General features: G+C 39.0%; 1 protein-coding gene and 1 long non-coding RNA gene across 2 annotated transcripts in view; both read left to right on the top strand.

Moving 5' to 3' along the window:
* The first annotated feature begins 7,316 nt into the window (after positions 1-7,316).
* The window catches only part of LOC135079834 (glutamate receptor 3-like), a 37,389-nt gene continuing 31,481 nt past the window's right edge, over positions 7,317-13,224 (top strand). Inside the window, exons 1-3 of the mRNA XM_063974449.1 lie at positions 7,317-7,458; positions 7,750-7,898; positions 8,361-8,517. Coding sequence (XP_063830519.1) covers positions 7,317-7,458; positions 7,750-7,898; positions 8,361-8,517 — 448 coding nt within the window. The remainder of the gene's footprint in view (positions 7,459-7,749; positions 7,899-8,360; positions 8,518-13,224) is intronic.
* On the top strand, positions 8,712-13,187 carry LOC135079840 (uncharacterized). The gene is made up of 2 exons (XR_010258907.1): positions 8,712-9,665; positions 12,463-13,187. It is a non-coding gene; the product is annotated as an uncharacterized LOC135079840 (long non-coding RNA).

Below are 13,224 nucleotides of genomic sequence, written 5' to 3'. Positions count from 1 at the left end.
AGGCGCATGAGATATTAAGGGTGCGTCAACAAATTTAAAAAAAAAGTAATGAGAGATAGGTTGAGTTGCACCACCTTAACTTTGACGGTAACTAACTTTAACCAGAGTTTTTGTATGGAGTTTGGCAGACTTTTGACGTGTGTTACAGTTAAAGTAGTGCAACCCAGGCTTAATATAAAAAGACGAATTTATTTACGCCATTTACAAAATCTTGTATATCCGCATTTGACTTTTTTTAAATAGACTTTGATATAAAGCAAAATGATAAACATTGCTATAATGCTTTTATTTTCGTAGTTAAGGATGTTTTATTGCACTAATTGCTTCTCAAGACAAGTTACGCAAGAGAAGGAAAACATCCAAACGGGACCCGTCGCACTGGTTTTAAGAAATCGACACGTTAAAAATGGCGGAGAATTCGGCCATTGCTATCGAGTCTTGTCTCTTATGAAGGCTGATACCCATTCGTCTCGATGCGATTGAGTCATCTTTAATTATCATACTTAAGTAGGTACTTATTGGAAGGTGAAATTTTAATGTAATCTTGGGAGCTGGCCAAGTTTTTAAAATGTTAATAAAACCAAAAGAAGCTAGGTAATGACTACTTCAGGCAGAGGCCTTCGCCATTTACAATTAAGAAATAAATTCAAAAACGTGTTCAATGTGTTTCAAACACATATTTCAAATTCTTTATTAGTAGAGTGAAATACTGAAAACGTTCTAAATTAGTTTGCTCTACCGAATATTTGGGAGTTTAGAACTATAACAACGGGTATTTTATTGTTAAAATTAAGTGATTTATAAGGAAATTGTTGAGTGATGTTTCTGTGATAAACTGAAGGAAATGCGAGTCCAAGTATGAAATGACTTATCGACTCTACATTTAGGCACATCTTTACATCTATTTGAAAGCAAAAAGACCCAATACAGATAAAACCTGAACAATTATACTGGCAGACAGATATTTTTATTACTCACGTATTTCTCAAATCACCATATTTTAGCTATTAATTACTCAGCAAGCAAATCAATTAATTCGTTTTATGTTAGTTATATTTTATAAATAATATTATAAAAGATACCCAAGTATGTAATTGTAAACTAGTAAGTACCCAAGAAAAATATTAAGTTAATCCTGGCATTAAGTCCGCCACTGTACAGTTGTATGTGCAAAAGTGTAAATAAATAAAATAAATAAATCCTTCCTCGTAACACGAGTTAAAAAATTCAGTTTATTTATTTAGAAAACATCCTAACGGTTTTATTGTCGGAATAAGGTCGGATATACATGGCCAATCGGACCAACGGCCAATGCCAATGCGTCCAAAAAATACATCACCATCATCATCATCTTCATCATCAGGTCATTTAGTCTCCAATGCAGGAACTTCTAATTTCTAGAGGCTAAGGGGTCAACCATAAAGTACGTCACACGTAAAGAGGGGGGGAGGGGGTTGACAAAGTGTGACATGGTGTGACAAGGGGTGGGAGGGGTCCTAAGTGGTCCTACAAGGACGGAGGGGGGGTCAAAAAATCATGAAATTCGTGTGACGTACTTTATGGATGGCCCTTAGTAGAGAATTTGGCCCAGGCTAAGGCTTCTATGCTGACCCGACAGGCTACGGAGGCCTGATGATGATAATATTAAACTTTTAAAATATAAGAGCTTACAACTACTTAATTATGCCCATAACTGTGCTAATCTAATACCAAGATATTAATTTATTAATTTCATTGCTTTTATCGCCACAGCTATCTAAATTATGCACATCGATTTCAAGCTTCGTGAAACGGTGCGCAATTTCCTCATTGTTTGCGAGTATTTAATGAATTTATTGAATAATTTCTAGTTAGTCATCACCACCGGCGTGACATCCGTATGCATCATCAGCTCTGTTACTCACGGGATGAACTTTGATTACCCATCAGGGATATACCTTAACGTAGTTACTGTCACTGTCGCTCATTCAGGCATTTCGCTTTGCATGAGAGGGATGGAAACATTCGAAACTTCGGACCATGTTGTTCGGAGTAGCCCTGCACTCTGGTCCCATAGCTAGTGGGTGGATGAGCAACGCATCCATTTTAAGGCATCTACGCCTACTAATCAAAAGTCCCTTTTATTTTTACCTTTTTGTTCCTGATTCAGAGTAGGCGCACACCGTTGATTTTTAGTTGGCCGATAGTTGTGCCCGATTTTAAATTGTATGAAGAATCGGCCAAATCGAATCGGCGTAGTGTGCGCACTCCCATACATGCCCATACTGATCAACTGGCCGACGAAAAATCAACGGTGTGCGCCTACTCTTAATAGAATTTCCTTTCGTTACTACTAGAGGCGTGACATCCGTGTGCATCATCAGCTACTTATGCGCTGAACTTTGCCTTCGCTGGTCCCATAGCTAGTACGTGAGTAATATGCTTTTACGTTAGGTCATTTACGCCTACGAGGCAATGGTCCTTTTTAAGTTTATAACTAGAGTAAAATGACGCACTTGGCGTCGCCTCGTCGGTCTGATGACGTACCGGTTAATGTCATGTTTGCTCCTTAGCAAAGACTATACTTCTGTAGATGTTAAAAGAAACTAGCCACCAATTCATCTTAAAACGGGACTATTCCGTAAGGTTTACCTAGACTTTATTGCACTCTTGCAGAGTCTGATACACAAAGGTTAAATATATTGTGTCCTTTCTGGAAGTTTTAATAATAAAAGTGGCGGCGTGCCAGGTACAAAAATATGGAACACTTGACAACATAATACGGAAAATCATCTACAGCTGTGCAACAAACCCATTAAAATTGTATTACCTACAATGGTACAATGATACGCTTACAATTAGCATGACAAAACATAGACACATAGACAGGTTTGTTATTGAATTATTGATGTTTATGACCAAATAATTATAGACCAGCTATTCTTAGGTGTGTAAGCGGTACTTAATGTCTCAGTATAGATTATTGCGCTATAGACGTAGAAACAGTAGGCCCACATTTAGGCGTTGCACCACCTGACTTTAAACCGTAACTATAACCATAACCAAAAGTTGAGGGCACCAGACCACGTGGTAGATCACAAATGAGATGGACGGACCAGATCAAGGCCGCAACTAAGTGTTCGGTTAGCGAAAGTGCCCGGAAAGCTGCATTCCGCGAGGAATGGCGCCGTATTACGAGGAGCATCACTGAATCGTGATTCAAAATAATGACCACGACCACTCTGGCAAGAGTGTACCAACTGAGAAGAAGAATAACCATAACCGGCGTTTTTGTTTGGAGTTTGACAGAGTTTTGACGTTTTGACGTTATGGCTAAAGTAAGATGGTGCGACCCAGACATAGACCGCATAGTGCCCAGAATAATAAAGAGTAACAAATATCTTATCAATGTCTTTTATCATTAAACCTTCTTAAAGCCTTAGTTGGACTTAAGAGGATTTGAGCTATGTGATTCGCCCACTCTTAGTCTTCCTGTAGATGTCTTAGAAGACGACTATGAAACAAAATTAGGAATATCAGGCCTCCCTAACCCATCTGGCCAGCATGGGCAGTATAGGCTAGGTCGTCCATTTCATCATCATCATCATCATGTCAGCCATAGGACGTCCACTGCTGAACATAGGCCTCCCCTAATGCTTTCCACGTTGATCGATTGGTAGCGGCCTGCGTCCAGTGTTTCCCTGCTACCTTTACGATGTCGTCGGTCCACCTTGTAGGTGGACGTCCCACGCTGCGCCTTCCGGTACGCACAGCGTGCTATGCAGAGGGCTATGCTTGGTGTTTCTTTGCGAGATCGAATCAGAAATGAGGAAATCCGTAAACGAACTAAAGTCGCTGACATAGCCCGACGGATTAGCAAGCTGAAGTGGCAATGGGCAGGGCACATAGTACGCAGAACTGACGGCCGATGGGGCAGCAAGGTTCTGGTCGTCCATTTAACTTGGTAAATTAGAGAGGGTCGTGCTTCTGCAGTGGACACTACATTACCCGATGACGATGAGTTTTTTCAATTGAAATTCTTGTCCTGTGGACTGTTTACCTATTAGGTTCATTATTCGAGTGGTGTATAAGGAAAACCGCAGTACTAATCATAAATTGGGGTCGCTTTGGGGATTGCAGAAATAGGGAGCCAAAACTGGTATTAACCTGTTATTATTTAATGTACAGGATATTTACAGAATTCTTAGACATTTTAACACATAATTGCCACTTGTGGTCTAAACTGAATAAATATTTTTGATTTTGATTTTGATTTTTTAAAAAGCATAAAACATAAAAAGTTTTGAATTACAATCAATTCTATGTAATTTCATGATAATGATAAATTTATTTGTATTATGTTATTTATTTTATGTAATCTTATGTAAGTAGGTATTGTATTATCCAAATGTAATTTTTTTGCACCGCCTTACTCTTTCTGCATGACCCGTGATTGACAGGCAGAGAATGCCATCCGGCATTAAGTCCGCCACAGTGCATTGTTTGTATGTGTGCTAAAAGTTTAAATAAATAAATAAAGTAATTGGGTAAAACTTATTCAGAAAATTTTATTTTGAATACTTAACTCTACTAGATATGTGATAACTTCAATTTTTTTTTACTCTCCTGGAATACATTTCTCTTCTATACCTACATATAGGTCATTCATAAAACGTTTTCCTTCTCTTTTCAAAAAGCATCTTCGCCTTAAATTACGCATCTGTCAAATTCCAAGAAACTGCAAGCTGCAATTGTGCAGAGAAATGAGTTATCGACGGACAGACGCACAACAGAATTATGTATATTACGCTCTTGACACACTTCGAGGGCTGCCCTGCGTTGTTTATGGGGAAAACGCGTTAAAGCAATACCAAGAAACATAACGCACGTGGTAAAACTTTAACAAGTAGTTACTAAGTGCTTAAGTATTTAGCCTACAGATACAAAGTATTTAACACTGTAATCATGATTTACTAGAACTGAAGGTTTAGTTAGATGAAGGCACATCAAACGTTTCAATAATAGTAAGGGTTGCTCCTCTTTCTTGAAAAATCCCTTTTGCTGGACAAATTCCTCCTACAACAGCCCTGTGATGCCTGCATCCATTTCGATTGCAACCTTTAGCAAGTCGTTGGTCCATCAAGTTAAAGAGTCCACAGTTTTTCAGGTGCGTAGCTGCTACTGATAATGTTTCAGTCTGAACGGCCACAGAAAGTGTATTTCAATAATAAAAAATAAAAAACTAAATGAACTTATTGAGAACTTTAAGTTTTCAAGGACCTTACGATTTATTATTACGGATATTGCCTACAAGTACATACCTACATACATACCTCTTAGGATTAATCAGAAAGATGGCACTAGGTACTACAGATTACGTCAACATCGATTATGAAGAAAGGGCTCATGATTCATGATGATTCCACGTCATTATTGAGCTCATGGCACAAAAAAGCTCTCAGTTACTTTTTGTAGTCAAAAATTGAGTCATACAGTTAAACGTCGCGATCTTGCTACTAATAAACTAACCCAATGCCACAGAGATATTTACATTTCAGGTATGTACAGTACATAGAATACCACTACATATTTAATTAATTAACTACTTTATGTTTACAAAAGTGAGTAGGTACCCCCTAGTTTCCTTTCGTTTATAAAGTAAACACACATGTACTTTGTACGACTGTAATTTATTGAATATTGTAACAATATTGTGGTTCTGATTTTTCAACTGCTGAACGTTAGTAAATAAATAAACAATGATAATACGACTGGTCCCATTCTCGAGGTTCCGTGAGCCATGCATATGATTGAATTTTAAATTAATTAGGAACAAAAAAGAAGCGATTGCTGCATGTTTAATCTATCTAGATTTTATTCTAGATTTCTCCACCAAGTAAATTCGCGACTGGTGAGATTATTTTTCCGTCTGAAAATATAGAATTTAAATTAGCTAAAGCTTTATGCGAACTATGCATATTTGCACATAAGATGCACCTGTCGCAAACTATGTTTTATTGATGGATAAACGTACCATTTCGTTCGTTCGTTCGTTTCAGCCGAAAGACGTCCACTGCTGGACAAAGGCCTCCCCCAAGGATTTCCACGTACCATTTACCTCGAAATAAAACGCCCGTCATCGCTCTACATTTCCCAACCGAACCCTAACATTTTTCAACGATGTCTACTCACAGAATATTCTATTAGCCGGTATATTTCGACTCGCGAACGTGTCATTAAGTGGAGCGACCATCTGCGCAATTCACTTACCCTTAACCCTAAGGTACAGGCGAGGGCAAAAGTGTTTACAGGAAAAAAACTAAAAAAAAAGTTTCAACTCCCCTGACTCTAAAACTGTAAAAAATCATACAGTTAGGTAGTTGACACCAGTAACCAATAAGATACAATTTTCATTTAATTTTAGTCCTGTAAACTGCGTAAGTCGCTCGCAGAGTGGAAGCTGCGTACCGGAAAACGCAGCGTGGGACGTCCACCCACAAGTTGGACCGACGACATCATAAAGGTAGCAGGAAAGCGCTGGACGCAGGCCGCTACCAACCGGGTAACATGGAAAGCATTGGGGGAGGCCTATGTTCAGCAAGTGAACGTCCTATGGCTGAGATGATGATGATGAAACTGCGTAAATTTGATTATTGGTGGCTTTGAAATCAATAAAATTGTCAGTCAATTAAGTTTGTGACCAGACGCGTCTAAGTCCCCATTGCAAGTTGCGTTCCCAAGTTCCGAGAGGAAATCTGGGTAGAGTCGAAACCAAACTGCAAATTATTGTGTTAAAGAGTTGTATCTGATGAGGGAGATTATCTTTATCCATCTTTTTGTAAAATATTTCTTGTTTAAAAACATCCGTCCGAAAAAAAAAATGAAATGAGTTAAACTTTTTAAGAAATAAAGCATTGTTTGCATAACTGTACACTGTAAACAAACGCATAAGTAGCTTTTAAGTAGCTACTTAAGTATTTTCTTTATGTGACAGTAATTCAGTTAGTTAATATGACTCCACAAGGCTTTCAAATGGTCTGATTACTCGTAGATTATTTAAATAATTATTTTGATTGCTTTACTAATAAAATATTCTGAAGTAGTTTCAAGTGCAATTTAAATTGAAAATTTTCCGGTTATTGATTTAGTATTATTGACTTATTAAAAAATAACTTGACCTCCGAGAACAATTTTTATTGACACTGGCTGGAAACCAATTAAAGTAAAAAAGTGCGTAAAAAACAAAACTTCTTGTTCGAAGATTTAAATTCCAAAAGAAAAACAAATGACAGTCGCATAATAAAATCGTCTTGTCTGGATAACACAGTTATTATAAAATGAAATTGATTACGGTTTTAATTTTAATGAATCTCATGTTAGTTTTCTCTAAAGAAAACTTTGTAGAAGTGTTGACATCTTTTATCGCTCTAGATAACAGACGTACGTCAGTTTTAATACCTAATTTGTGTTGGAGCCAATGTAAGTACCAAATAAAATTTTGGTAAGTATATTATGTACTCGTAATATTACATACTTACCTGCAGCCTACAAAATTAAAGTATTTTTTGTTCATGTTCAAGTTTAAAAAATGACTTGCATTAAAATGCACCTATGTGTCCTTCAAACTTGATTAATTCTTGATTAACATAAAAAGTCAATTTTCAATGTTCTGCATGTTTTATTTTTATCTTGTATTTATTAAGCTAACAGTGGCTTAAAATATTATTAAATATCGATCAAGGTCCTTTCAAATCGATATCATTTTTTTAGATGCTATGACGTCAATGGCCAAAAGATTGGGTGAGGCTGGTCTCAACATGGCAAGATCGCTGCAGAAAAATAGAACCGAGTTTTATTTGCAACATGCACTTGTAATGTACGATTTGGACTGCCCAGGGTCAGCTGGATTCTTGAAGAAGGTATGTTACAAATCTGCTTCCTTACTGAAGGAACATTGCTTACACCTTCGGCCTGATCATCACTTTCCATCAGGTAAGATGCGAGCTACCCCGTTGTATGTAAAAAAAAACTTCTATAAATCAGTCTTAATTCCATTCCGGTAAAGGGATCAGTTGAGATTTCGCAAATTCTGATAGAATCCTTATCCTCGTATCTCCAAACTCTAGCTTCCTCCTATTTTCTTGGTTGATTTCGTCCAAGGATCAGACACTCTTATTTAACTTTCCCCCTAAGACGTTTGGCCTTTGCTGATTGTGCTTACATTGGTGGACTGTGGTTATGGTTAAACTGTAAATTTTGACTACACAGAAGTCGCAAAAGTGGAGACGAGGGACGGAAATTCCAACTGCCATTCACTGAAGATTTGACTAAAGATACCTGTCTTGGTCTGTTCCGCTTAAATTTATTGCTAATCCTTCTAGGCAAGCGATGAAGGCTACTTCAAGTCCCCCTACCGCTGGCTGCTTTTGGACTTGGAGAATAGTCACAGCGTGAACGAATTAGAGGAGTTGGAGATGGTGGTGGACAGTGATGTGGTGGTCGTCCGGAAGATTGGAGACGAATATCAGTTTATTGAGAGTGAGTAATACTGAATGAAACCTCTTCTAAAAAATCAAACCGTTCCAAAATGGCCTAAATAGTTGATATAGATTTATGTATGTATGACGTATGTACATGAATTTTGAGGGTCAAAAGACTTGGGGTTGAGAATATTAAATTCAAATTGCATCCCTACAGAAGCTTCATGCCCATTTTCACCATTAATCCTGTTATGTAGTTGCCTATTAACACCGCTAAGTGCGTGGCTGCGCCTACCATTGACGGCCTGACGTTAAAATAAGCGGTCGGTAAAATAGTCTCTATCTAATGTCAGACAATATATGTCAGTGCGAATAATTGGAAAAGCGTGTTATTTATTTCTCCTATTCCCAATACACAACAGTGGCGACGAAACCCACAATTTTAAAAGAAAATGGCCAATCTCGGCATATTAACGATATTCGACCACAATTTGCAACAATGGGATACGTACATAGGACGTATTAAGCAGTTTTTCATCGCAAATGGGGTCGACGCTGTCACAGATTCGGCGGGAACGAGGAGACGCGCCATATTATTAAGTGCACTCTGCGATAGCACATACAAGCTAGTACAAGATTTAGCGTTACCTAAAAAGCTAGAAAATGTGCCATATGAAGATATCTTGTCTCTACTGGATGCGCATTTTACGCCAAAGCACATTGGATTCGCCGAGCGTCATAACTTTTATGCAGCGACGCAGCAGTTGGGGGAAAGTTACGCACAGTGGGCCGCCAGGTTGCGAGGCTTAACGGCGCACTGCAAATTCACCAATATCGAAGAGACCTTGCGGGACCGTTTCATAATGGGCATGCTGCCGGGCCAAGAAAAAGAAAAATTATACGGGAAAAACCTGGAGGAGATGACACTGGCGAAGGCGGTGGAGTGGGCTGAAAATCTACGTTGTGCTAAAGTTAGCGCGACAGCCAGCGGTAGCGGCGATGGCGTCGGCCACACAACACCGCTATTCAAACTCCAAAGTGCTAAAAAGAAGTGTGCAGTGTGTGGTTACACAAACCACGCAACAGATAAGTGCCGTTTCGCGAAATATTCGTGTAAGAAGTGCGGTGTAAAGGGACATTTACGTAGAATGTGTGTGAATTACGTCAAAACGGCCAGTAATGAGGGTGAGAGCGAAGGGGATGACGGTAAGTTATTATTTAACATTCGTTCAGTGGGTGGAGAACCTTTGGTGGAAACAGTGGTAATTGGGGGGGTCAGTTTAAAATTTGAAATCGACAGTGGTTCTGCCGTTACAGTTATATCGGAAAAAGTTTACAACTCTCATTTTAAAAATGTGCCACTGTCACCAGCAATGAAGAGGCTAATTACTTACACAGGTGACAATATCGAGTGCATAGGTATGACTCCATTACCCGTAACATATGCCGGGCTCACACACACACTGTCTGTTTATGTAATACGCAAGGGTGGCCCTCCACTGTTAGGACGTGATTTCATTTCTCTATTTAAATTAGAGCTATTAACATCAAATCACTGCATACAAGAAGGAATTAGTCTTGGAAAATTACAGGCACGCTATCCAGATGTATTTTCCAATAAATTAGGCGTATTTAACAAATATCAAGTAAAACTGGAATTAAAAGAAAACTCAAAACCAGTTTTTTTTAAAGCACGTCCTATAGCATTCGCCCTGAGAGACAAGGTAGACAAAGAAATTGACAAATTGGTCGATTTAGGAGTTTTGAAACCAGTAGACCACTCCGAGTATGCTTCTCCCATAGTGCCTATCTTAAAACATAACGGAAATGTGAGGTTATGCGCAGACTACTCAGTGAGTATAAACAAACAGTTAGTAGTTGATCAGTATCCTTTGCCTACAATTAAAGAATTATTTGCGAGGCTACATGGGGGTGTAAAATTCACTAAACTAGATTTATCTATGGCGTACAACCAATTTGTTTTAGATGAGGCTTCGCAAAACATTACTTGTATAAATACACATCGCGGTCTCTATAAATATACGCGACTTGTGTTTGGTCTATCCAGCGCACCAGCTATTTTTCAAAAAGCGATGGAAAACATTCTATCGGGGCTGGATGGTGTGCTATGTCTACTTGATGACGTATGTATCACGGGCTGTAATGAAATTCAACACTTGGAGCGCCTAGAAGCCGTCCTACAAAGGTTACAAGCCGCAGGATTAACTTTGCAAAAAGATAAATGTGATTTTTTTAAGGACGAGATAAGTTATCTCGGATACATAATTAATAAACAAGGTCTAAAAAAGAATCCAAACAAAGTTAAGGCCATAGTAGAAGCTCCTACACCAACCAACGTTAATCAGTTACAGTCATTCTTGGGGTTGGTAAATTATTACCGGAACCATGTACCAAATGCATCTTCTATACTATGTCCATTGTATGACTTATTAAAAAAAAAATTAAATGGAATTGGACATCAGAGCATAACGATTCTTTTCAAACTATAAAAAACTTACTAGCTTCAGATAAAGTTCTTGCTCATTTTAACCCAAATGCAAAGTTAATCCTGACGGTTGACGCGTCCCCTAGCGGGCTTGGTGCTATATTATCGCAAGTGGACACAGACGGCCTGGAGAGGCCTATTTCTTTTGCCTCACGGACGTTGAACTCTGCAGAGAAGCGTTACTCACAAATTCAAAAGGAGGCAACTGCCATAATATTCGGAGTACGTAGGTTCCATCAATATTTATATGGAAAATCAGATCCGTTTGTACTCAAAACTGATCACAAACCTCTCATTTCAATTTTCGGTCCTTACCGTGGCATACCTGAAGTTACAGCTAATCGATTGCAAAGGTACGCAATGTTTCTAAGCGGCTATAATTATGTTATCGAATACATTCGTAGCGCCAACAACAGCGCAGACTACTTGTCGCGCGCGAGCTTGCCGGCACCAGCAGCCGAGCATCCCGCACACGCAGGGGTCGATGACCCATTTTTGGAAGGCGATCGAGCTGCTTACGTAAATTTCGTAGTTGAAGGAAGCCTTCCAATTACAATTGATCAGCTGCGCAAAGAAACCGATAAAGATAAATTATTAGTAGCGGTAAGGGAATTGGTAATGAGGGGTTGGCCATCAAAAGTAAATAATCCTCAACTAAAACCATTTTATTTATGTAAAACTCAACTCTCTTATGAAAACGGCTGTTTGATGAGAGGACACAAAGTTGTGATACCTCAGTCTTTGCAAGATAGAATTTTAAAGGAGTTGCATAATTCACATTTAGGGATTGTCAAAACAAAGGCTGAAGCAAGATCACGATTCTGGTTTCCAGGTATTGACAATGCCTTGGAGAAGATGATAGGGACATGTAATATTTGTATCCAGCTGCGCCCCTCTCCCCCGCGTGCTCCTTGTTCACCTTGGAAGTATCCCTCCCAACCGTTCCAAAGGGTACACCTGGATTTTCTTGGGCCCATATATGGAAATACTTACTTAGTGGCTGTGGATGCTTATTCCGAATGGGTAGAGGTTTATAATATGAACAACTTGTGCACTACAGGGGCAGTTATTGAAAAATTTATGGATTTCATGTCAAGATTCGGACAACCTCAAACATTGGTCAGTGACAATGGCACAGCGTTCACATCCTACGAGTTCCAGCGGTTTTGTCAATTAAACGGTATAGTTCACATGACATCAGCAGCTTTTCACCCAGCCAGTAACGGCCAGGCAGAATCTAGTGTAAAAATTGTCAAAAAGGGTATTAAGTCATGTATGAATTCATGTAATAACATAAACACAGCAAAAAAAATGTTACTTAAATATTTGTTTGATTATAGGAATTCGGTACATTCCACCACTGGGTTTTCACCTGCCGAGTTAGTGTTTGGTCGAAGGTTAAGGTCTCGTTTGGATTTAATAAATCCCAGGGTTTCTTCGTCATCGAAGCCTTCTCCCTCACCTTCATCACTGGCTAAAACTGTGGAAAATAAACAGTTTTCACAGAGTAAAAGTTATGGTACTAATACCCAAACATTTGAAGTTGGAACCAATGTTTTATATAAAAAATTTGTTAAAAATAACAAATTCATGTGGTGTAAGGGTATAGTTATTAAGCGTATGGGTAAAGTTATGTACTTAGTTAAAGATAACGATTCTTCAAGCTGTGTTAATAAGCATAAAAATCAGTTAATGTTATATAAGGGGCGCCGCGACGAAAATCCTAGCCCAAGACGGGATCTCAACATAAATATTCAGGACCTCACATCATCATCATCACCATCACCCACAAGGATGCCAGAAACAGCGCCTGAAACCGACCACCTGGGCGCTGACTTCGTCGGAGGGGACGATAGTGATGCACCTGTGTCGATGCCCGACGCAACGATGGTTCAAGCAAATTCACCTGATGATGAACAGAGAGAAGAGTCTAGGTCGGGAGAAACACATTGTACAGACACGCCAGAGCCTGTTGAATCGACCGAGTCGGCAGCATCAACAAGACCAGCAAGGCAACGCAGGCGGCCCAGGGACGATGTGTATCTTTATTATTAGTTCTAGTAATAGTCAACTAGGGGGAGGGACTGTTATGTAGTTGCCTATTAACACCGCTAAGTGCGTGGCTGCGCCTACCATTGACGGCCTGACGTTAAAATAAGCGGTCGGTAAAATAGTCTCTATCTAATGTCAGACAATATATGTCAGTGCGAATAATTGGAAAAGCGTGTTATTTATTTCTTCTATTCCCAATATACAACA

The sequence above is a fragment of the Ostrinia nubilalis genome, chromosome 17 (assembly GCF_963855985.1).
Source record: "Ostrinia nubilalis chromosome 17, ilOstNubi1.1, whole genome shotgun sequence".
NCBI lineage: Eukaryota > Metazoa > Arthropoda > Insecta > Lepidoptera > Crambidae > Ostrinia > Ostrinia nubilalis.
This window is presented reverse-complemented; position numbering and strand designations above follow the sequence as displayed.